Source organism: Thunnus albacares, chromosome 18 (genome assembly GCF_914725855.1).
Source record: "Thunnus albacares chromosome 18, fThuAlb1.1, whole genome shotgun sequence".
NCBI lineage: Eukaryota > Metazoa > Chordata > Actinopteri > Scombriformes > Scombridae > Thunnus > Thunnus albacares.
This window is the reverse complement of record NC_058123.1, coordinates 25,938,180-25,964,904: the sequence shown is the minus strand read 5'-3', so window position 1 is coordinate 25,964,904 and position 26,725 is coordinate 25,938,180. Positions and strand designations below refer to the sequence as shown.

The window sequence follows — 26,725 nt, the reverse complement described above, 5'->3', positions numbered from 1 at the left end:
CCCTGTTTGATGATGTCATAAGGAAGACTTTAGGGTAGTCTGACCATGGCCCGCAACTACAGGAAGTAAAGTTCGGCTCTTCCTATTACTCTCCATAGTGTTAGAAAGTCAGCTAGGGATGCTAATGAGCTAGCCTAGCATAGCGTCACTTGCTCCTCCCACTCCTGCGCCCCACTTTTAGCTGATTTTTAAATGTGTGTAGAAGATCCAGACATTCCTGCTCCCCAGAGGATAAACCCTTAAGATTTTAGTGACGCCTAGACCTTACCTCTAGCACCACCCGCAGCACCACCCACATTTTTATATTTTTTAGCAACAGCCAGAAAGAAAGTAAAACAAATGTGGAGGCAAAGCAGAAGTTTTCAAGCCCAGTGGAAACAGGACCAGAGCTCAGTGAGTCAGTCCACACAGGAGGCCGATACTCTAATCCTTATTAACATTTTTATGGATCACCAGGCTGAACGGAATCAGAATCAGATGTTCAGAGGAACCGTCCGCTCCGTTTGAACCAGTTAAGGTGCGCTTGATTTAAGCTGTCAGGCTCTTGGAATGGCCTTCTAAAGCTGTAACATCTCAGGAGAAATTAGAGCATCAAGCGCTCCGCATCCTCTGGCTTCTATTTACTGATTTATTGTTGGGTCTTTTCTCCCAAATATTTTCGAACATCAGCTAGAATTTGGTTTCTTTTTTTTTTTTTTGAAACTGAACTGCAATCAAACAGAAGTAAAGTGGTTGGATTATGATGAAGCTTTGCAGGAAAAAGATGCAGAAATGTTAGATCAGATGATATAAACAACTTTAGGAAACGTTCTCCCCTCCACTGACTGAGGTCTCGCTTTGCATTTTTAATTACATCTCGCATGGTGAGTCATTTCCAATTTTTTTTTTTTCCTGGTGTTTGTAATTAGATTTTAAAGTTAGTTGTAAGTTTTGTGGGTTATCGCTGGAGTGTGACATGCAAAACAAATTTCAATGTGGGAAGAAAGACTTATCTTCTGTGATTGATTTAACACAAACTTCCCGTCAGAGTTAGTTTATCACACTTCATTTGTCCAAATTTGGTGAGTTTCAAGCCCCTCAGATGCAGCTATCTCAACTTAATCCTTTCCTGAAAATGTTTTTAAAAATAACTTTCTTTTAACTGTAAACTCATTTGACAGTACGTATTGTAGGACACAACTTTCCTTGTTTCCTCTTCCTGGTCCTCATGATATGCTCCAGTCAGTGTAGGTCAGCAGGTTAACATAGCTGCCACCTGCTCATCAGTCCTCAGCTTTACTCCAACTTTCCAGTCTGTCAACACCATCATACCCAACAGAAAATACCTTTTGAAATGATTCTCCGTGAGCTCGGTATGAAGAGATCTGGTGATGTAACGCAGCGGCCGGATGGTCTAATGGCTGCGCAGCCTCTCTCAACACGAAGAGGTCAAGGGTTAAAATCCTTGCGAGCCAAAAATGACGGAAGATGAAGGATTAAGTGTGTTATGTCTGTGTGTTTATGGCTTTAGTGCTCTCTCTCTCTCTCTTTAGCTGTTGCTGCGTCCTGCTTTTACTGTAAAATAATAATAACGAAGAAAAAAAAAAAAACAGGTGTATTTATACAGAATTTAAAGCGTGTTCTGACTCTGCGCTGGACGTGTTTTTATGTGGACGATTAACACTGAAAATGGTTCTGACCCTTAAAGTCAACATTAGAAGTTGAAGCTCAGTCGTTTGAAAAGGCTGAGAGGCTGACTGTTAAATGTAAATGTACATGAGAAAGTAAGTAAGTGAAGTACAGAAAGCAGGACCCAAATCATACATTTACATTAAAAAAAAAACCCAGGATAATTAAGCTAAAATCATTCATAAAAACACTGTCAGTCAGCCTCATGTGTGTTACCATCGGTCTATATTATAAATCACAACTGCAGGTGTACATATAGGGCTGCAACTATCAATTATTTTCATTATCAGTTAATCCCTCAACTATTTTCACAATGAGTTGATTGGTTGATTTGTCTAGAAAATGTCAGAAAATGTTTCCCAGAGCCCAAGATGACGTCTTCAGATGTCTTGTTTTGTCTCGACCAGCAGTCCACAACCCAAAGAAGACTTCATAAACCAGAAAATATTCACATTTGAACAGCTGGAATAAGAGCATTTTTACTTTTTTCCCTTAAAAAACAGACTCCAAATGATTCATCAATTATCAAAATAGTTGGTGATTCATTTATTAGTCGACATTCTAGAGATTTCTATCAATGTAACACACTGAAAGTACATGATGATACTGTCACTACCTCTGACTGCTGTCTTGAACAGGTCAGTTCATATTTACAGTAGTTATATCATAATGTGTGACATGACTGAAGATTTAACTGATTTAATGTACAGCTGCAAAAGAAACAGATGAGTTACAATAGTAACAATTTAGCAAATAAAAAATAGGTTTTATATTGTTTTTAGCATGAAATTTGCTACTGACTGAAGTTCATTCTCTGTTGATTGAAAGTTTTCCTCACAGTTTGCTTTTATCTTCTTTATTTCAGTCTGTACTGTGAGTGAATCCTTCATCAGCATGTGAACGTGTGACTTTCAGCTCGTCACTCACTTCCCGCGGCAGCCATCTTAGTGTTTTGGGTTCGGTTTAGGGTTTGGTGCGTGGTGCTGGATGCTCCGGTTGCCACGTTACACGGGTGAATGACACCCGTGTGCCCGTCGCCAGCTTGTATCACCGTAGCAACGGGATCACTGTGACCCAGCATCCCGGCGAGCAGCCGCGCTCGCTGCTCCCGACTCTCCGTCTGCACCCTCTTCAATAATTAACATGCCACGGCAGCCATCTTAGCTTTTGGCTCGGTTTAGGTGCCTGCCGGCGCGTTGCCTCGGCAACGGGGTCCCTGCGACCCATTGCTCTGGTGACGTCGGTCGTGTTTGAGCACTAACAACTTTCTGAGTTGGAATACACAATCTGATTAAAATAGCAATGGCAGCCATCTTAGAGGAGGTGATGAAGATGAAGACACACACATCACATCACATCACATCACATCACAGCCACACATTATAATATTATACATAACTTTTCATCTCTAAACAATCAATTTCTTTTAAAAATATAAACTTATAAAACCTTTTTTGTGTTCAGTTTTCCTGCAGCTTGTTTACAGCAGCTCAGCACGTCGGACGTCCCGCGTGTATCCAAGGTGACGCCCACGTGTTCGACTCCTAACCTTCATGTATCTGTCATCAGTTTTAATTTATTTACACAGAGATTATTTATTTATGAAGATTTATATGGGAGAACAGGTTCAGCGTGGACCGGCGCCAAGTTACAAAAGATCAAAGAGAAGAACCGCATGAAAATAAAACATAAGAATAAAATAAGACACAGAAACCGTCTGCAAACGCGACCGATAAACGCAGCTGCTGTTCAGATCATTCATCACAGGTGAAATAAAAACCTGAAAAAATACAAAAATGAAGTGATTAAAGGAATAAAACCATATTATAAAAAGCAGAGAGAGAAGAGACGACAATAAGTTATATTCTGAAAACATCTTTTTTCTTATTTTTTTTGTCAAAAGCTTTAAGAAAAATCTACTGAAGCCATAAATATTCAGTGAACTCACTTGAACTAACTAGAAACTGGAAAGTGACTGACAGCCTGATTCAGAGGTATAAACGCGTGTGTCTCTAGTCACACACACACACACACACACACACACACACACACACACTCGCTGCCTCCTACACTCTTGTTCTCACCCTGACAGCTTGGCTGCCGCAGAGAGCAGAGGTCTCATTGGCTGCGTGCCCTGCAACGGGCGTTTTGATTGGCTGTCGGGCCGGCTGCCACCATGCCAGCTGAGAAAACACATTTGTATACGTGTGTGTGTGTGTGTGTGTGTGTGTGTGTGTGTGTGTGTGATGAGTCTGTTTGTCATGGTGGCAGCAAACAACCAATCAAAATACAGCTCTCTCTCTTTGTTTCTTTAAGTTTGTCTCTTCTTCTCTTTTTTTTATTTGTTTTTTCCGTCCTCTACGTCTTTTTTTCACATGATGATCACTATCAGGTGATGCTCTTTGAACTGGTTCACCTTTGTAGTCATGTGATAAAGGGTTCTTTTGAAATCAATCCCCTCTCTGTCTCAACCTGAGGGTTAGATCCCCCCCGAGGGGTCCCGAGATAAATCCGAGGGGTCACAAGATGATTTCAAAACAACCTTTCTGTTACCGTTTCTAGCTTTTTCTCTTCATTTGTGCTTTTTTTTTTCCTCACAAAGTTTTGGATATTTTCACCTCTTTAGGCCTCTAACAGCGCGTCTAATAATGAAGTCTAATAAAAGGAAAAAGCTCTGCTGGTACAACTCATAAAGAGTGACTGTAGACGTTGCTTCATTTGAAGGGGTCACAGGCCATAAATGATGTCAACCACTGTTTAAAATAGATGGTCTATAATTCACTATTTCTAAAATCCACTCCATGTGCTGATTCACTCTCTGTCTGGCTCCTCTACGTTGTAATTATAGAAGACAAGAAGAATCCAGATCAGGGGTCAAAGGTCAGTTGCTCGGATGTCATTGTTGGCAGGACTGCTTGTAGCCTGCATCAGGGTGATGAACCTGAATGATTTTTTACAGGCAATAACAACAGTTGGACACTTTTATTGATAAGTGTTGTGTATTGATCATGTGCGGGGTTGTGTTCAGAGCAACATGCTGCAGGGTTCAGGTTGAGGAGGCTGTAGCTCAGGAGGAAGCAGAGGTCTCCATTAATCACTGGGTTCTTGAGCAAGACTGTGAACTCCAAATGCTCTTGATGGTTTGGCCAGTAGCTCGCACGGTAGATGCTGTCATCAGTGTGTGTGTGTGTGTGTGTGTGTGTGTGTGTGTGTGTTAGTGAAAGCGCTATATACTGTAAATGCAGTCTTGGGGGCAAGTGATTCACTTTCTCCACTCAGATTCATCCTGCAGCTCAGGGGATCAAACCAGCAACCTTCTGCTCAACAACATGTTCTGTAGTTGTTTCATAAATACAGCAACAGTGTGTGTGTGTGTGTGTGTGAATCAGTGATGGACAGTTTATGTATTACCCCCCCCTCCACAGAAAAGTCCCATGGAAATGTTCTCTCTGTGTGTCTCTCTGAAACTTAGAGATTGTTGTTAATTACTTCATCAATTGATTATTTATAAAAGCACTTAATGAGCTGTCAGACAGCCAACTGGCTCAACACCAACTCTTTACCTCTGAGCTGTGTTGTTGTTGTTGTTTTTGTTTTTTTCATCTCTCTTCCACTTGTCTGCCTTCCTGTTTGCCCCTGCAACAAAGACGATGCCTTCCTTCTCTCCTTCTTTCCTTCTTTCTTTCTTTCTTTTTTTTTCTTTCTTTTTCTCAATCGCTCCCAGGAGCCTGTTCATGAAGAACAATCCACTTTTTACACAACAACCAGACACGTTTATAGAGACAAAACTACTGTTACAAACATAACAAAAATGGACAAATACAAACACACATAAAGCAGCAAAGGGTGAGAGTTCAAAGTCCTGATTCACTCAGCATCTGGCCTGCTGCGGTGCTCTCGCGAAAGACACTGAATCTTTATCAGCTGCAGGTGGTTGACCTTTGACCTCTGACCTCTTAAAGAAAGTGACAGGAGGAAAAAATACACATTTCTCCTTTGGGAATCAACTGAGGTCCACAAGAAAGTCCACTTTCTCCCTCACTCTCTCTCTCACACACACACACACATTCTGGTTTGTGAATCCATCAATATATATGTGTGTGTGTGTGTGTGTGTGTGTGTGTGTGTGTATGTGTGTAAGTATGTTTTTATGCCGTGGCCAGAGGCAGTGTGTTTTTGGGTCCATCCTCTCTCGTGAAAGCAATATCTCAGGAACGCCTTGAGGGAGTTTCTTCGAATTTGGCACAAGCGTCCACTTGGACTCAAGGATGAATTGATTAGAATTTGGTGGTCAAAGGTCAAAGTTCAAGGTCACTGTGGCCTCACAAAACACGTTTTTAACCATAACTCAAGAATTTATAAGCTTATTATGACAAAGTTTCACACAGATATCTAATAGGATAAAATGATGAAGTGATGACATTTTAAATCCTAAAGGTCAAAGGTCAGCTTCACTGTGACATCATAACGTACTGTAAAAACACTTTTTTGGCCATTATTCAACACCATAACTCAGGAACAGAAGGGGAGATTGTGACCATATTTCACATTTGGTCAGATAGTGAATTGGTGTCGCTAATCTTGGTGCTCACCTTGAAACTGTGGTGATTGTATATAGATAGTTGAAGATGTGTGTGGAGCATCATCTGCTGTCATGGCTACAACTTAGTGTTCTATCAGAATCAGCTTTATGATATGAGCTTTATATAGTGAACACATACAAGGAAAATAAACTTAATACCTTTTATTAAATCCCTTCAAAGTCTTCACTACAAATGTTATATGAGTCTGGACAGACGAATGGACGTAAACTGTAACTTGACTGGTTGGCGGAGGCATAACCACAAGGCAGTATTTCTAGTTTATTTCCGTGCGTGTTCTGTGTCTTCCCTATAAGACCTGTCAGGACTCTGCGTTGGTCCAAGCAGTTTTCTCGCTAACGATCGCTGGCAGCCGGCAGCATGTGGCAGTAATTAAATCAAAGGAAATTGGTAAAAAAGAAAGAAAAAAAAAAAAAAACAAACGTCTGTGTGGTGACTTTTCCAGAAAAAAAAAAAAAAAAAAAGTCCCGGTGGTTGAAAGGAAAATGGGAGGCTAATAAAATGAGTGTGGAAGAGACTCGTAAAGAGCCGTCACCTGTGGAGTAATGTTTTTGTTCTCCGGCCTGAAAACCTGCATGCAATCACACGCACGCACGCACACACACACACGCATGCACGCACGCACGCACATACACACGCACGCACACACACACACACATGTTCTCACGTGTGCAGATAGACGTGCAAAAACCGCCTCGTTATTCGCTTGCACACATGGGGAAAGCATGCAGACACACACACACACACACACACAGATGTAGTAGTCTGCATACACACGTATACAAACATTTACACACAATAGATTCGGAATAAAGATATTTTTTTCTGCAAAATAAAAAGAAGTTATGAAGCTATTATTATTATTATTAATAATAACAATAATAATAACAATAGCAATGTCATAAAAAAATTAATTTGATTGATCCTAAAATGTTGAACTCTCTGTTGTCATGTTTTATTCGTCTTAATGGCTTAACTGGGACATTTCTGTTTTAAACCAGTGAAGAAGGAATTCAGACTATATTTGTAGTGTGTGTAGTTGTGTTAAATGCTCGTACATCAGTGTGTGTGTGTGTGTGTGTGTGTTGAGCCTGATGTTAATGTGAAAGTAATGAAGTCTTTTCATTCATCTCAGACCAGAGTGGATTTTCTATTAAAGTGAGTGAAACCCTGATGAGATATTGCAACAACTGGTTTTGGTATTTTGAGTAACTGCAAATTAGTTTGAGAATTTGCACCACTAATGTTCAATATGGTTTCTGGATTATTATTTTGGCCTACTGTAGGTCCAAAAAAAAAAAAAAAGATTTCATTCAAATCAATTGCGTGGTGGAACATTTATGAAAGAAAGATCTGTCGTGTTTTTTTGGAGAAAAATGTGAAAATATGTGATTAATGGTGATGAGAATACACTGGTCTCTGTGTGTGTGTGTGTGTGTGTGTGTGTGTGTGTGTGCGCATGGTTATGGAGCCCTCGGTGCTCTGAACAGCCGCAGTGTGATTCGTTATTTCCTTCCTCTGATGGGTATTTCTCCTCTCAAACACACACACACACACACACACACACACCAACACTGAGTCCCAGACCTCTGGCTATTTCCTGTGTCAGGGGGGACATTATAAAGCCACATTATGTTCGCTATGAGCCTCCATATTCCCCCATCACTGAAATCATCCTGTGTGTGTGCGTGCACGTGTGTGTGTGTCTGTGTGTCTGTGTGTGTGTGTGTGTGTGTGTGTGTGTGAGAGAGAGAGAGAGAGAGAGAGATGAGAAGACCGTACTCAATTTCCTGGGAAAGGAGATGTGAAAGGCCATGATATTACACACACACACACACACACACACACACACACATACAGAGTGGTTTAGTTGATGCGTTTTGAAGACACAGATCATCAGTCTCAGTGAAGCATTTGAAACAGGACACACAGATGAGCTGCAGTATTGATCAGGACAGTATTGATTTATAGATATGTTTTTAGACGATCGCTTTCTGTGTCTGTAAAAGAAATAATCTGGAAACTCTGGATGTTCATTGTTTCTTTCTTCTTTGTTATTTGTTCTTTTGTTTTAATTCTTTCCGTCTTTTCTCGTCTCCTTCTCTGTCACCTGGCAAGTGTGAGAGTAATGATTATTCTTGCTTCAGCTGAAGTGTCTGACATCGATACTGTAGACAGCTTTTCACACTTCATCTTCCACTAACACCATTAACACCGTCTATTCCTAACCTAAGCCAAAGTGCTTATTGTGTCTGAACCTAACAAACCTTAACCATGCTCAGAAAGCTCAGAGAAGAGTCGGTTATATTTGATAGAATTCACATCAATGTTTCATCATCTTTCTTTAAGTTCTGGAAGGATGTGACAGTCTGGAATGTGACAGCATCTCTAGAATTCAGCTCATAATGACACAGATTGTTCTGCTGAGTTCACTCACGCTCACGATAACATACACTCAATAGTTTTACTCAATAGTGAGCAGCAGATTGAGATTTCAGACGCTTAATCATCATTCTGCGTCATCGCGGTCAGCTGTAGAACCACACAACAGTAGTGTTTGCATCTGTAAAAGCACAACGTACATGTGTACCTCTGAATCACCACCCACAAGAAGGTAGAACAACATCATCATCATCATCATAGCTACACTCATGAAAAACAGCGACGTAAAAATAGTGACAAGCGTGAATGGGATGGATGCAGCGGATGAATAGAACAGAAAATTCACTCACTACATAAAAAAAAAAGGCTAACAGGATGTCAGGCTGGATGAATTAAGTTAAACAAAATAGCGATTCAGACTCATAATCAGGCTAATCCAGGGAGAGGTTCTGCTCCAAATTGAGGTAAAAATGTTTTATTGGTAACTGTGTTCTTGAAATATTAGCCTATGAGTGATAAACCAAGTATTTAAGGATTTGATGGTGACATGTACGGAAGAAAATTTGTGTCAAAATATAATATTTAACCCTCCTGTTGTCCTCGGGTCAGTTTTGACCCGGGAGGACAACAGGTGTCATTATGTGCTGTCATCAAAAAAATCCTGGCTAAACGTTTACATATACCAGTCTGCCATAATCCATCAACATATTCTCCTCTGATCTCAACTATAGTTAAAATAATTCATCATTTCTTAGTCAGGATACTGTTTTGAAACTGTTTCAAAATTGACCCAAGGACACCAGGAGGGTTAAATGAATGAAACAGAAGTGTGAGAGACAAAATGAAATGGATGAAAGGGTGAAAAAAAAAACCCACTGTCCTGTTCGTTTGACCTCATGAGCTGCTCCAGTGTTTGGTTGTTACTTTTTTTGTGAGGGTGTGTTGAATTCGATGGAGGGGGCGGGGCTAGCCGGGTGGCTGCACATCAGAGTCAGTGAGAGTGTATGCAGGGAGGTTCTGTGTGGGATGGATGGATAGAGATGTCAAGGAAAAGAGATAAGAATAAGCCAAGCTGGTGATATTATTATTGATAACTGCTGTTATTTTCTGTTCAGATATATGACCAGCTGATACATAGAGTTGAATGTACACACATACTGTATATAGTATACATACACTTCCATGTTAATACACAGTCAGTCCGGTCCAAAATACATATAGTAAGGCCACAGAAAACACACACACACACACACACACACACACACACACACACACACACACACACATATACTCAGTCTCAGAGTTAATACAGTGTTATTAGTGGTCAATTAAAGCGCTGTGACTTCACTGGCTGTCTGACTCTTTGATGTTGTGGCTCTTGGCGAGACCAGACGCCATCTTGAATTCATTTACAGGCTGCAGTGTAAACACGCCACACAACCGGACCTTCTGCTCCCGCTCCTCTCTCTCTCTCTCTCTGCTCACTCTCTTTACTTTACTTTCAACTGATCTGTTTCACTGATCTGATACTTGAATTTTGCAATTTCATTACTTTCTGTCTTTCATTTTTAGCAGATGTGACTTCTTGAGATTATCACTTTTTGGATTTTATTCTAATCATTTTTTAGCATTTTTTTTTCTGTTTCACCTGTTATGATGCTTTTTTTTCTTTATTTTCCTTTTTTATTTCCTTTAAAATCTATTCTTCATTTGTTCATCTTGACTTTCTTTCTTTCTTTCTTTCTTTCTTTCTTTCTTTCTTTCTTTCTTTCTTTCTTTCTTTCTTTCTTTCTTTCTTTCTTCTTTTACACAAGCAAGAACGTGACTGATTTTCTGCAGACTCATTTTGATGTCTTCATCTGTTTTGTTCTTTGTTTGCTTGTTTGTTTGTTTTGCTTTTTACTGGTTTGGTACTTTGTTGCTTGTGGTTTGACTGGTTCTCCTTTTCTGTTTATTTACTTATTTATAATTCTTTAGAAATGAAATGACTTTTTTTTATTAATTTAATGACTGCATCTTGAAGTGAGACTGAGAACAGGACATTTGATTATATTTCTATTTTGTTACTGTCTCTATAAAATGAGTCATATTAAGGTATAAATACTCAAACACTGTGCTGTGTCTCACCATATTTTCCTGGAAACCGTCCTCTGTACCACCAAAAAACACATAAACATCCTCGCCGTCGGCCGTGATGCTGAAGCGGTTCGACTCACCGGGGTCAACGACTGGAGTATAAAGATCAATGAAAATCTCAGCAGAGCAGTGCAGCAGGTTTGTGACTGAAGTGAAGAAAAGAGGAGCGACTAACTAGGTTACCGCTGATGGAGAAGACCAGTAAATAATAGATAAACAGTCTGCTGCCTGAGGAGACAAAAGACATCCTTCATTACAATTAATGGAAACTTCATTTGATCTATGAAAGGAAAAGCGTCATGAAGGTGTGTGTGTGTGTGTGTGTGTACGTCATGAGTCGCCTTTTTCCCTCCTTGAAGTATTCTTCTACACTCAGGCCAATTTATCCTTTTCCTGCTCTCACTTACACACTCTTCATCCTCCAGTCACACACACACACACAGCTTTTTTTTTTTTTTTTTTAAACGCAGGAAAAAATTCAACCGCGGCTCACATTCACTCATGTGTCACACCTCTCTCTCTCTCTCTCTTTCTCTCTCTCTTTGTCCGCCCCCCCAGTGTTTTCTGTCTAAGTAACTCGACCCCCCTTCAGTCACAGGTGCAGAATGGCTAAGACGCACACACACATACACACACACACACGCTGAGTCCACTTGTCTTCGCATAGGGGGCTCTAATCAAGCCACAGGAAGCCCGAGCTCCACAGGGAGTGTGTGTGCATGTGTGTGTGTGTGTGTGTGTGTACGTGTGTGTGCGCGCTCAGTTACAAGTGAGTTGAAGAATGTGTTTCGGTCCATGAAACTCACTCTGTGTGTGTGATGGCTCTGCATGTTTTCAATTACACACAAGTATTTTTGCAGATGTGTGTGTGTGTGCGTGCATGTGCGTGTGTGTGTGTGTGCGTGTGTGTGCACGCATGTGTGTGTGTGTGTTTTCTGTCTTTACACTGTGTATCTTTTTTATCATCTGTCTATCTTTCATTCTATCACCCTGTTTCTCTCACTCTGTCTGTTATTTGTTTCCTACTTTTTATTTCTTTATTTCTTTGTTTGCATAAAATAAAAACTTTTTCTTTTTTCTCACCTTTTTTTTCTTTTTCAGTTTTTCTTATTTTTCATTTTTCTGTATTTTTTATTTTTCTTGAATAATTTTCTTTTTTTAGGTACCTGTATCCTTTGCTGGCTGTTTTTTTTTTATTCTTTCTCTTTATTTCTCAGTCTATAACTGACTTTTTCTGTTTATCTTTGTTTTTATTTTAATTTTTTTTATCATTTCTTTTATTCTGTAACTCCTTCAGTCTTTTTTCATTTTTTTCTTCTCCCTCATCCTCTCTTTCTTTCCATACTCAGCCCCTTTATTTGTCTCTCTCCCTTTGTCTTTCCTAATCTTTCTCTCTCTGTACTGCATCATATGGAGTCAATTAGGCAGCCATGCTCAAAACTCTATGTATGTATGTGTGTGTGTGTGTGTGTGTGTGTGTACATCTGGTTCACATTAGTGCAATTGCAGGTTGGTAGAATAAAGGGCTCGGCTCGGAGGTGGTGGGTGGGATTTCCTTCCGCTTTCTCACAAACACACACACACACACAGGCACACACACACACACACACACACACAGTTTTTCCCCCCATGTGTTTTGAATCAGGAACATAATTAACCTTCAGAGGATTCCGAGGCCGCGGCTCAGATCTCCGCTATAAAAATACATCTAAAAAACAGAAACCCCCCAAAAATATGTTTGATCCGTCTGCGGCGCGTTTGATTCGCTTTCCCACGTCTGCCTCCGGACTGGCTCAGAGCGCGGAGCGGCATGAGCCCTAAATGGAGATGAAACGAGCGCGTCTACAGGTGGAGAGGAATGAGACAGGTAGAGAGAGATGCGGTAAATGAATAGATGGAGCGCGGTAATGATTTCTGTGTTCTGCTATTACACTGTAACTGAGAAAAGCAGAAAATCCTCCCATCCGAGAAGCTAACCGCAGAATGTTTGACATGAAAAATGATTTCATTGATTAGAATTACTGTATAATAGGTTTTGAGTTGTAGACATTTCCGTTATTTTTGCTTCCTGCGGTGTTAAAATGTTTGTGTGAGGGTGAATAAAAGACGAGATGAAAGTGAAACCAGCCAGTTAGAAATGAGAGAGGCAGAGGACAGAGAGGAGGAGGAGGAGGAGGAGGAGGAGGAGGGAGGGAGAGAGCAAAACAAAGAGAGAAAAAAATTGGACAGGCACAGGTGCAGCCATGTGTGTGTATGTGTGCGTGTGCGCATGTATTTGTGTGTGTGTGTGTGTCTGTCAAGAGGTTTCGTGACTGCTCCTTTGAGTGTTCACATTCCAGCACATCTGCTTTGGATGAAGCATGGTAAACTGTGTGTGTGTGTGTGTGAGAGAGAGAGAGAGAGAGAGGGAGGCAGAGAGAGTGAGAGAAGAAAAAACATGACAGGAACATTTTAAAGTCTTTTATTGGGCAGTATTCTTATTTGTCTGCCCGTGGAAATGTATTTTTGGAGTCATATTAACGACAACACTAACAAAACCTTTTTAACCTGCAAGTGTTGGAGATTTGAGATGCGGCGAAGACAGAATAATGAGGAATTATATGTGTGTGTGTGTGTGATGATATTTCAGCAGTCACTCGGGTCTTCCTTTGGTTTCCAAATCCTTGTGCGTGGCATGTAAAGGGGCAGCAGGATTTTATTGCGTTTGACCTGGAAGTTGAAGTGTGAAGAAGACATTAGGAGCCTAACAGCCAGATGTAGGTGTGTCCTGTTGAAGGCTGTGGGTAGTTTGTTGCTAAGCGCCGTCGCTAACAAGTCTTCCAACAACTAAACATTACAAAACATTGTTGTTCACTGTCCTCCAGAGCTATTCATACTAGCATTTTCTAATCTGACTCCCATATCAACCGAACAACAATCAGTCAACAGTTTAACTAAAAACTGTGATACAAATGACTGCATTGTCACAGAGGGGGTTGAAAACCAGATGGCTCCTACAAAAAAACCCTGAACATACATCATAAACCTGGCTCAACTTTTTTGCCTTTAACACAATGCAGTGTCATCTGGAAAGATGCTGCGTTGGCCAATCAAATACATGCAAGCACACATTGATGGTAGAGTAATGAGTAACCAAATTTCTACAGTTTACCTGGTAGTCATAGCAACAAAAGATGAAATGACAGCTGCGGTGATATCTCTCTATATTTTGTAAAACCCTGTCTCGTAATTCTCATCTCCCCTGTCAACCACGCCTTCTAGAAATGATATTCATATACTATTACTACTGCGACATAATTAGGGGATGTTTTTAATGAATATATATGTATGTCGACGACAAATGAATGTTTGTATGGTTATGTTCTGGCTCACAGCACTTGGTAAAGGTTAGTGCTAGATGGTAAGTCTATGGAGGTCGAAACAGAAATAGTTAATTCACTGTTGTCTATATCTAACCAAGAGCAGAACTCAGGATGTGAAGTCCTGCACTCTGTATACACACTACACACTGAAAAAAACCAATGTGAACACAATCCTGGCAGCCACTACACTTCCTCCGAAACCTAACCGAAAAAACAAATTAGTAGTATATAAACGTATTTTCTGGGACACATGGTTGCACCAGTACTTGAAACAACACTTTTTGTTAACGCATGGCTGATCTCAGCCCCCCCACCGAAAGGTTTTGTCATGCTACAACAACATCACACTTCTTCTGCCTTTTCATAACTGACAAGGACGCTAGAGTTTCCTGGAAGATGTACTGTTAGTCATTTTGAGGAATTTGAACGACAAATGTTTGTGTCATTTTTTAATTTTGCATCGATGACAGATGCCATCTCATCATCACATCTCCACAGATTTATCCAGTAATGTCATCATTTTGTAATCTATTGTTTTGTAACACTTTAGCATGTGTTGCCACTTTTGAACAACGTACTTTATGGAAGAATAATAGTGTGAGGATCGAGCTACGGGCGTAAAAGAAAAGGTAATTTTAGGCTCGTTTTAACCACGGGGCATATCAAACAGTACTGAGGAGGAAGAGCAGGAGGAGCTCCCTCTTCTCCTCTTTCTCCCCTCCTCGTTTCTACCAGAGCAGAGGAGCTGAAGGAGGAGGAGAGACAGAGAAGTTGAGCAGATGCTCCGCACATTTGGAGACAATAACGAGGAGAAGAAGCATCAAACACCAAACAAAGACAAAAAGCCTCCTTCTTTTTCTTTCTTTACTCTTTTCCCATTTTTCTCCCTTTTGTTTCCGTTTACTGTCTTTTTATCTGCGTCCAACTTTTAGCATTTCATTTTGTTCCGTTTATTGCTTTTCCATCCTCTTTCTAACAAAACCCTCCAGGGCCCAGCAGCATTCCCATCTCTGTCAACAACTTCTCTCAAACACTGTGAAGAAAAGAAAGTTTGTTTGTCTTCTTTTTTTTTTTTTTTTGATTTCTTTTCTCTCTTATTCTTTTAATACCACATTGATTGTGCAATGCGGTTGAAGATCGAATCATTGCTCCAAAAAAAAAAAAATCATTCATTCACAATTTTCTTTCTCCAATTAAAGTTCAGCTGCTGTTTCTATTCTGGTACTCATAATGTTCTGTAACTGGTCAGACTGGTTTCTTCTGTGGTTCTACCTGTGGTTCAGATCACTGAGCTACACAGCTGGTTGCTGTGAAATAATTTTGTGTGTGTGTGTGTGCTGTTAGCTCCGTGAGGAATCAGTTTTCAGTGGAATGTGTCTTTATTCTCTCCTGTTGTTGCCAAGGGCGACGCTTTGATGAAATCTGTGATGTTTTGTGCTCTGAAGATTCCCTGAATTCATCAAACGTCACGACAGAGCTTCTACTGGGTTCTATTAGAGTTTCTACTGGGCTGCAGATGATCATCTTCCTCAAAGGACTCCACTGGTTTCTGTTAGGGGTTCTATCAAAGGGTTCAGATGGTTTCTACTATGGTTCAATGCAGGGGACTGACTCTACTGGTTACCATAACTGTACAGAACTTGTTCTACTGGTTTTTCTAGTGTGTCTAGTGTTCTGGATGGTACAGATCATAATTTTACAACTGGTTCCATTGGTTTCTGTTAAGTTTGGTCACATGTTTGGTACTAAGAGCCAGTTTGGTATGCAAAAAATATTTTATACAACTGGTTCCACCTGTTTATACTGGGCTTCTATCACTGCACAGAGAAGTGTTTGTTTGGTCTCTATAAGGGCTCTTACTGTTCTGTTTGTTGTTGTTGTTGTTACTCCAAGATAGTAAGGAACTGATTCCACTGGTTTCTATTAGCTCTCAACTGTGATACAATAACTATTGATTTGCTTTGAGTGGTTTCCACTGTGTCACACATCATCATTTTTCCAACTGGTTTCCATTTGAACTGTGCAACCATCTCTGCATATAATAAAGAGATGGTTCTCTCATTACACAGGGAATTAGTTCAACTGGTTTCGATGAGACTCCCATCACAGAACCAGTTTCCACTGTGGTAGAACTGGTTTGGGGGGGTTTCAGATCATATTTTGACACCACTGGTCCCACTTGTTTCTACTGTGTGAACTATTTTGCAGAAGCGGTTCCACTTGTTGCAGTTGTTTTTCTATCATGACATAGAGAACTGGTGAAACTGGTTTCCAGGGAGTTTATTATGACTCTATTGTGGTTAAGTGATCTAATTTGGCTGGTTTGTACTTTATATCACTGCACTTTTTTTATTGTGCTTCTATTGTCGTAAAAATGCTGATATTTTAATCAAAAGATTACATTCTCAGAGGAACTATTTGACATAGGGGATTAAACAAAGTTTTGGTGGGAATATCTGGATGAGACATGTTATGGAAATTAGCCACATATGAAGGTTATTGATCAGAGATACAGTTGTTGTTTCCATCAGTGTTTCGACTGGTTTCTATCGTGGCTCCAATTATTTTTCTCTGGTTTGTGGTTTGCCATTTGTCAGTGAAGTGACAACACTGTCAAGGGTTTCTCTGATTGGCTCGAGGTCGGCTCGCTAACTGTGGGAATACTGATACTGCTGTGTGTGTGTGTGTGTGTGTGTGTGTGTGTGTGTGTGTGTGTGTAGGAAGTGAGGCTGTTATTGTGTCTCTCTAACATTCTTCAGACTTGAACACACTCTGCACCTGTTCCTGTCTGTCTGTAACACACACACACACACATGCACACACGTGCGTACACACACAAATCACAGCCTTTCGTCACCAGTCTAACAACACATTCGATGGGAAAATATGTCTGCAGGACATGAGACATAAATCCAAATATTTTCAACAGGAACAACACAAGTATCTGTGTTTTAGTGTGTGTGTGTGTGTGTAGTGTGTGTGTATGTATGTGTGTATATTCTTGTACAGGCTTTGGGTCAATAAATGTGGTTTTATGATCAGAGCACAAAGTTGGTTCTCAGAGGGGAGGGGAAGAGGAGGAGGAGGAGGAGGAAGTTTGAGGGGATTTTAGTTTAGCTCTAATGACATCTACAGACACTGTGTGTGTGTTAGTGTGTGTGTGTGTGTGTGTGTGTGTGTGTGTGTGTGTGTGTGTGTGTGCGTATGTGCCTGCATGCATGTATCTGTTGAGACTGAAAGATTTGGATCCCTAAACTTGTGCAAGGTGCATTTTGGGAAGGTACCAACCTCTCCTAGCTGATTAATTTATCTTAGCCTCATAAGTGTCAAGTTTTTTTTGTGTGTGTGTGTGTGTGTGTGTGTGTGTGTGTGTGTGTGTGTGTGTGTGTGCATGTGTGTGCGTGTGCGTGTGTGTGCGTGTGTAAGTGTGTGTGGGTGGTGGGTGGGTGTTTCCTGACCTCAGCCTTTCATTCCCACAGTTCCCAGTGTTCCCTGCTCCTCAGGCGTTCCTGATTGTTGTGCCGTTTATCGCTGTGTTGGCGTCTTTCCGCGACCAGTCGTTTTCAGGAAGTAAACACAGTCGACACGCTCTGGAACATAACTTTTACTTTACAGGAGCAGCTGAACAATTACTCTGTGCAACAAATATGTGTCTGCAAATTTAGCTCCTTAACTGCGAGTTACGTATACTTGTTTGTGCGGAATATTTTTGAACGCATGCCGTACAGTTGAAGATTTGTGGATATGTTTTTTCCTACCATTCAAGTCAGCTATCGGTTGAAACCTCTTGAAACTTACTTGTTGTAATAAGTGAGTAATAAGAGTTGTGTAATCCATCACACTGAATATCAGGCCTGCTTTCATTTATGTCAGTAGCATTATCATTACAGTGCAGATGAGTGTGGACTTAATCATCAGTGCATATAATTAGTCTACATTGCATAACCTCCTAATGATAATGCAACAAAACAATGGATGCTTGAAACTGTAGAATAAACATTGAAATTAAAATAACAAAGCAGTAAAGCAACCTTGGATGATTCTGCAAAAACCTTTCAAAACCATTTTTTTAACATTTGAAATATTCTTGTAGTCACACCTGTGATGTCGGGTGTAATAAGAAGTCAGAAGATGTAGTTTGGGTTTGATGTTGTTGGATTAGAGGTGAAGTAAGAAGCTTGTGGATGTTTTATTCCCTTGATTCCTGAGAACACCCTCTAAAGGTGTAGAGTCCGTGCTTTTTATCAGAATGTTGAAAGCTTTTTCTATTGGTTGTAAGCGTCGTCCTCACTTTATCCCTTGTTTCCTTGCTTAGGACCACTTCTTTTATGTTCCAAATTACATCACGAGCGGCCTCACTAAAGGAAACTCATCAAGGGAAGACAACATGTTAATGTGCAAATCAATGCAGTCTTTATGTAACATCTTCTACCTCTTCTGCCTCTATCCTTTTTCACACCTGTGCACACCTGGCTGCAGAAACTAGCCTAGATTGTCATGTTGCTGTTTGTTCTGAAGACCTTGTACCTTTAAGAGTGCAGGACGGTAACACAACTAGTTAAAGGGAATCAGTGCCAATTTTCCCTCTCTGAAGTAAAAGCAGAAAGCGGCAGCACAGCATTGAGCCTTTTTGGTGATTTGGAAAATTGTCAGCAGGTTTCTGTTTGACAGAAACTGTTTTAAGCCGTTTTCTGTTTTTAATAATTTCTCTCAGGGAGTGTGGGAAGTGAGATGATGTTTTTTATAATGCCCCCAAGTGATTGTTTTTTCATCTTTTTCTTTTATTTCTTCTGTCTGTGTTTTATCATGAGATTTTTTACCACATCTGTGTTCCATTCATATGCAAATACTCTAAAGTTAACAAAGCAACCCATGTCTTTTTTGGGGGATAGAGGTAGATTAGGTGTAGCTATGGAGCGGTGTTATTCATTTTAATGTGAGTCAGTGGGGGAGACGTAGAGAAGAGAGCTTTCAACAGCTGTTCCAGGGTTTGCGTCATGGCTGAGTGTTCGCACGCTATGCACACACACACACACACACACACACACACACACACACACACGCACAGGCATGCTGTGGGGACCCCCAGTCAAAGGCATGACCAAACACAGGCATTGTGTTCTCATGCAGCCGCTGTGTTAGTGAGGAAGAACGTCACCTGTTTTGAGTGATGACAAGCTGCTGGTTCTGCTTGCAGACTCACGTTTTACTGCATGTTTGCTGCATGACTGCTGCGCCGCCGCTGCTGCCGCTCCCCCTCTGAGAGGAGTCGGTCTCAAGAATCACCGCTTTGTTCCTTTTTTTTTTTAGCCGTCAAACTAGTCTGAGCGAGAGGACGACTGACAGAAAACGTGTTGCGGCTGATGTTTATGTTAGGAACTATGCTATAGTCGTTGCAGCTAAAGTGGTGGGCGCTGTAGATGCTATAGAAGTGATCACCATGGCTACGACTGGAGTGTTGAGGTTTGCATTGACAAACCTGAAAGTTTTTACAAAATTAAAAAATTGTAGTATAAAGTTGAAGGCTAAACATTTAATCAAAAGTCTGTTTTAAAAGCTTTTGATCTTATTTTAAAGAGCATAAAAATGTATTTTTTGAAAATAAAAAAACAAATAAAATAATACTTATTTATTCTGATAATTAAGTTTAAAAATTACTAATTTTACAAAATGTAAAAATGTAATAATAATAATTTACAAGCTTTTTTTTTTATACCAAAAACCTAAATATTTTTATACTATATTATTATTATTATTATTATTATTCAAAATGCTTTTTTTATCTGCTCATTTTTACTTACAGTACAAATAAAAAAAAAATTTTGAAAATGATTTTTAAAAAGTTAAAAAATGTTACAAAATGTAAAATAATAAAGATCTCAATTCATGCATAACCTAACTTTAAAAGTATTAATGAGTTAATAAGCCTAAAATATTTATAAAGAAACATATTTTTGACATTAATAACTATGAAGAATTGCAGACTGTGTTGAATCAACCTGTCTCTCTATTAATCACAAAGTGATTTTAGTTGAATTTGGACAAAGTTTCCAGAACAGCTGAAGTATTTTTTCCAGCCTGTAGATCAGAAGCGGAGGCCAACGACAGCTCAGGAAGTATTGTGTTCGTCCAATCAGGTGAAAGAAGGGCTGATGTTGATGTGAGATCATGGAAAGGACGTCTGTCTGAAAACGATCACCGCTGAGCCTCAAGGAGAAAAATGAGAGAATGGAAGTTTTGCTGTTTGTGTTTGGCCGGGAGATGTTTTATTTTGATCAGTGTTCTGACTTCGCAATGACGTTGTGTGTGTTTCTGTGTTTGTGTTGCAGGTGTACGCTCCGTCTGCCAGTACAGCCGACTACAACAGGGACTCACCGGGTTATCCCTCATCGAAACCTCCCAGCGCTGGCTTCCCAAGCTCGTTCTTTATGCCAGGTACTCACACACACACACACTCACACACACACACACACACACACAGGTCTGTCCCTCATCAAAACTCCCTTACACTGGATACTGGAGCACAGACAAAATAAGTTGGAGAGCCCTAAGCTGAAAGATGTTCTCAGATTAAAATCAGCAAAATATTTCACTCGTACATTTTATTGCTTGTTGTAATAGATACCGAGATAAGACATTCATCTTTTTCAGAAGACAACAGAGATGTCAACATGGTTGTTACAAACTTTGCAGCTGTTGTTAGGTATTCCTGCTCTCACATCTAAAGTGCGATAATACACAGATCAAGACCAGTCTTTTCAATAACTCTCCTGATCAGCTGCAGAAGCCGTACTGTAGCACCGGACACTTCCCGGAGAATTAAACGGCTGACCTCCACAACATGCCTCTAATATCATTCTGGCATTAACAGGAGCTGCAAGTTAATTTTGTGCATCTTTGAACTCCAGAGGATACTGTTTGTATGTATACTCTCTCTGATTGGACTGGAACTTTTGCTGATTTGTAGGATGGTAAATATTAAATGCTCTACCTCATGCATGCACTTTTGGAAGGGGTGTCTTACCATAAAAATTACCACACCAGATCAAGGTTTTTCCCCTTTTTGAGGCCATTATTTATACATATCAGGACACTTTGCTGTGTTTTATTATATCTATTCTGTAGTCACTTACCATAAGTGAAAAGAGAAGCTATTTTAAGAGTCATTTTAATGTTTGTTTGTTTGTTTCGGTCTCACAAGTTAGAGTTAAATCAAGCAGAACAGTTCTTTACTTGCAGTTTCATATACATCAGAGCTGATCAGAGGTGGTTAAACTTTTGTGAAGAACTTTGTTTGAGGTGTTCTGTTATTTCATTTAAATGGACACTTGCCAGCCAATCAGACAAGTATTTTGTGTGGACACAGTGTAATGGTTTTATAACTGGTTTTGTTGAAGCACATCCGACTGTTTGAGAGTTCTTCTAACTCTGTGTCTGTTCACTACAAACAATGCTCATGATGGTTCAAATATTAGTATTTTCTTCCAGACACTCTCCTTGGTGTCTTGCGTGTGAATACGTACACTCCCAAAAGTCTTTACAAACATGGATAAAGGTTCCCAGAAATCAGCTTTGTCCAGCACTGATCTGTGTTAACTGAGTTATTCTTAAACCTGAAGAAGGAAAGCAGGTGTCCCATTTACATGGATGTTTAGTGAAATCAGGTTAGTGCACAAAGTGGGTCAGATAACTAAACTGTATGTAGACACACTGAGTGAGTCACAGGAAGGTAGACCAGACAGTAGTTGAGCGGAGACAAACCGCAGTGTGTTTTTACCTGGTGGACTGTCTTTACACACGCTTGACCTCTCCCTCTCTTTCGTCTATCTCTGTGTCTCTCTATCAGATGGTCACCACAGCGGCGATCCCTGGAGCAGCAGTAGTAGCAGTATGAGCCAGCAGGGTTACCACGGCAGCATGCTGGGGGGTGGGAACTCGTCCCACGGCCCCGCCCAGAGCTCCTCCTACTGCGGGATCCACCCTCACGACAGATTGGTGAGCAGAGCCGTCGGTCATCCGGTCCAAAAACCTAAGTCTGGATGATACGTGGCAGTGGTGATCTTTTTCTTTCACCTCCAGTCATGAAATACAGTAATCAAACATATTTTCACGTTCATCCTTAGCTCTTTAGACGTTAAATTCAAGGATTTGGCTTTTTAATATTCCTACTTTTACATTTAAAGAACAAAACTAATTCAGGTTCCAGTCGTCTTTAAAGGCAACAACTTAAACTGAGTCCTCGTTTCACAAAATGACAACACAAGGAAATGTTGAGTCATTTGTTGAGAATAGTTGGCGGTTTTTCTGGCCAATGACCTGCGAAACCAGACAAATATGTGATAAACAACAATTTAAATACCCAAGTAATTGAAGCTATGGTAGTTAAAATCATAGTCACCACCGCAGTAAAGTCATATATTTATAAGAAACTAACATCTGTTGAATCTACCAGTAGTCAATAATAGCACCAGTTAAAGTCCATAGGATCACTGTATAATGTATTCAACATGTTGTATTCTTCCAATTATCTTCAGTCGGCTTTAACTTTCTTTATGCTTACTGAATGTACATTTGCACATCTGGGCACATGACATACATTCATTAATTTTACACACATGTGGGGCTGTAAATCTGTCAAGGGTCATTAGATTGTAATTTTTGCTAACCAATAAGAGCTCTGTATAATTATCCAATGACGAGGCTTGGTCTTTATCACCGGAACGTTCTATCCTTCTGTATTTTTATTATTCTGTTTTGCAGCGCTGTGTCAGTCTCTCGTTAAAGTTTCATCTCGTTCCGTCGGTCTCTCTCTCCGCAGAGCTACCCAGCGCACTCGTCTGCAGACATCAGCTCCAGCCTTCCTCCAATGTCCAGCTTCCACCGAGGGGGAGGGAGCGGAGGCGGGGGCAATCACTACAGCACCGCCTCTTGCACCGCCCCCACCAACGGCACAGACAGCGTCATGGGTAAGACGCCTGCGTGGACGTATACTTGTTTACTGAAGCAAAGCATATGAAGAAGGAATGAGGTTGCTTTTCAAATTGAGTTAAATGATAAAACACTAGTTTTGGATAATGAATCAACCATCAGCGCGTGTTGATGGTTGTTCAGCCCCGCCCACTGCAGCTGGCTAACTCACACCTGCTGAGGAGACGTAGAATTCTTTACACCTGATCACACAAGGACAAACTTTGCAGCCCTTAAAGAAGGAGAGACACACAGCTCAACTATCACTCGTGTTGATGGCATCCTTAACCGCAAAGTCATCTGCTGCTAATCAGTCAGTGGCTAGATAATGACATTACCTAATGCCATTAATTAAATGAAGAACAGCCATTTCAGTTGCAAACAAGGTTAACAATGTCCATACAGGCAGACAGAGAACAAAGACCTGCCTCTTTTTTATCTGATTGGACAGAAAATAAAAACTAGAGATGATTTAATTAATTTCTTTAACTCATCCTCTTTTAAGAATTTGGATATTTACATTAAGAAACAAAGCGGAGATGATTGCTCATCTGCAATTATTATGCGGTTACAGATGTGAGGTCATGTGTCATGACTTATTTCACTTGTTTTATTGTCTACAAACAAGATGAATGTGTCAGAGCTGTAGACTTCAGACTGGGACTTGAGTCAGACTTTAGTCACAACAATGACTTGACTGGACTGCTGTGGGAATTCACTAACTTGACCCTGACTCCTTAAAGACTTGACTTCAGACTTGAAAGCACAAACAGACTTCATGTTTTAACCTGGTAGAGGAAGACTTGCAGCTTGACTCGGGCAGTTAGTCACTCAGACTGACCTGAAAGACTTGACGTTTGACTTGAGACTTTCCCAAAAAACTTTCAAAAGCTCTGATTTGATTTATACATCTACATTTTACACTACCAGCAGTAACTTCTACTTGCTCTTTGTAGGTTGATGAGAATCTTTTACTGATCATTCAGATTTCTTCATGTTGGAGTGGATGCACTTCTGTGTTTGTGTTCTGAAAAGAATCCACAGCTCATCTACTATTTTCCTATTTAAGACAGTCCATCAGTCAGAAGACAACATCAGCTAATCCACATTTTTATCTACCACCACATAACCCGTTATAACCACCAGACACAAGATGATTTAAACCACAGAAGCCTCTTTCACACATAGTTCCCGCTAAATTACTGGGATTGAGACGGTGGTCATGCAACACTTACGGATGCCAAAACGCTCTGCACGGACTGAGAGATGCTCCCTTATTTCAGAACCTGTCCGTTTTCCAGCCAATCTTGAAAAAAGTAGCTTGTTTGCAAAGAAAATAACTTGTATTGCTTGTTAGTTATCAAATCTCCCACGAAAGCACTGATAAAGCAATCGTAAACAAGTCGCAGATTCAAATATGTCATCAGTGGAGTCTTGTGATTGGTTTGCTCGCTCCACATGGAAGCATCTCTCATCAGACAAACCCTTTACGTGCTTGTCCCTGTAACGTTACTGCTTTCATTCACAACACAGCCATACCGGCATTTCCCTGAAATGTTACTAGGTGTTGAGGTGGGAAATTGGCAGTACGCATTTCCCTGAATATGGATCCCTGCTCCCGTTCACACCTCATGCAGGAAATGTTCCTGAACATTTCAGGGAAAGACTGCATGTGTGTGAAAGAGGCTTTAAAAACTAGACATGCAGTCAAAAACTGAGCTGAGAAGAACACTAGTACTCCATTTTGGCTTGACCTTGACATCACTCACACACACACACACACATACACATACACACACACACGCACACACACACAGCATGCCATATGGACCCCTTGCTTTGAGTCCCGTAGAACAAATAGGACAGCAATAAGAAACAGATTGAAAGTTTGTTTTCATGGGAAGATATCTCCAACATTCCAGAAAGATATCACACACACACACAAACACACACAAACACACACACACACATACACACACACACAAGCTAGAGCGGATGAGTGTAAACACAAGATGAACTTAATAAAAAACATGACGCTGTTGGTTTAAATATAAACATATGACACACGTGTGCACACACATGAACATTTGAACACAGACGCACAGCGGTGTTTAGATTGGTTTAGATTCGCCTCGCTCTGGTTTTCTTGTAGAAAACAAGCGAGGGGAAGAGAATAAAGAGAAAGGGATGGTAGGGAAGAGGAGAGATGAAGTAAAAACTGTGGCGAAGGTGAGGGCGGGTCTGAATGTTAGAGCTAGTACGAGGGTTGGATTAAGATTTGCTGAAATACTGAGTCAGAGGAGGAGTGGACCATACTGCAGGAGTGGGCTGTGAATCTTCTGTGTGATGTATTGATACTTTTACTACACTACTAACTTTACAGCCACCTCTCAGTCCACAGGAACAGTGTGACAAGGTCACATTCAGTCCAGTAATAGGATTAGGAGTTCTGTTGGATTTAAAATGATAAGGGTCAGGAGGGCAACCACACCACAGAGACCCCAGACTCAGTCTCTGGTTTGGTCATATGCTCCCATGAACACAACTGGTGGGAAGCAGGTGAGGGATCATGTGTTTGTCACCTGCACCAGTGACTCCTTCTTTACTAGGTTTTGAGTATTGACTGCTTTGAAAATGTTGAATGTATTTTTGTGCTGTTGATGATCCCACAATGCAGTGCTCAGAGGAAATGGACACTATGACACTATCAGCACACATATTACATAATTTCATATTAGCACAAAAGGTTAAAGTTCATTTACACTAATTATATACAAAAACAGTATGAAACAAGTATATAGTACACACTGTATACAGTTTGTATGTGGTATGGGATTCTGACACAGCGAAGGAAACTGGACATTTCAAGTTTTTAGCAAATGGGCGCAAGTTTTATAAAATATAAATAAAGAAATAATGCTAAATGATCAAATACATACAAAGCAAAATAATAATTTGATTCCTACATTAATAATGCAAGAAGATAATAAAATGACAAGATCTTTTTCTTTGAACTGGTGATGCAGATAAAGAGAATAATAGAAAGTCGGTTTCATCTTCTGAACGCTCTCCTCCTTTGTGGTAACAAGCTCTCATTTATGAAAAAGATTTTCTCCTGCATATGTTCTAAATTATGCATCAAGTCAGGATCTGAGTTTGTTTTTGTGTGTGTGTGTGTGTGTGTGTGTGTGTGTGTGTGTGTGTGTGTGTGTGTGTGTGTGTGTGTGTGTGTGTGTGTGTGTGTGTGTGTGTGTGTGTGTGTGGTGTATAACAGTAATCCCTTGGATGGTTTATTAGGCCAGTAGTGTGGCGTGAGTGAGACATGAGGCTTTAACCCCAAAACATATGCTGCTTCCTGTCTCTCTCTACCTGTCTCTCTCTCTTCATCTGTCTTTCTCCTTCTCTCTCTCTCTCTCTCTCTCTCTCTCTCTCTATCTCTCTATCTCTCTATCTAACAGCTTAAAGAAGTCCAGTCCTGCCAATCTCTTTAATGGATTCATTTGCCATGAAAGGATGTGTTTTTGCTGTGCAGTGTGTGTGTGTGTGCGCGCGCGCGTGTGTGTCCGTGCGTCTAACTTGTGTGTGCGAGCGTAAACTTTCCATCTGGGA

At 40.4% G+C, this 26,725-nt stretch overlaps 1 protein-coding gene across 6 annotated transcripts in view; it reads left to right on the top strand.

The window, feature by feature from the left end:
* Positions 1-26,725, top strand: part of LOC122968767 (transcription factor 4-like) — a 236,685-nt gene that overhangs the window by 172,631 nt on the left and 37,329 nt on the right. For all 6 annotated transcript variants that reach the window (XM_044334233.1, XM_044334235.1, XM_044334234.1 and 3 more), the window contains 3 exons: positions 20,479-20,584; positions 21,996-22,144; positions 22,968-23,115. In XM_044334233.1, coding sequence (XP_044190168.1) covers positions 20,479-20,584; positions 21,996-22,144; positions 22,968-23,115 — 403 coding nt within the window. The remainder of the gene's footprint in view (positions 1-20,478; positions 20,585-21,995; positions 22,145-22,967; positions 23,116-26,725) is intronic.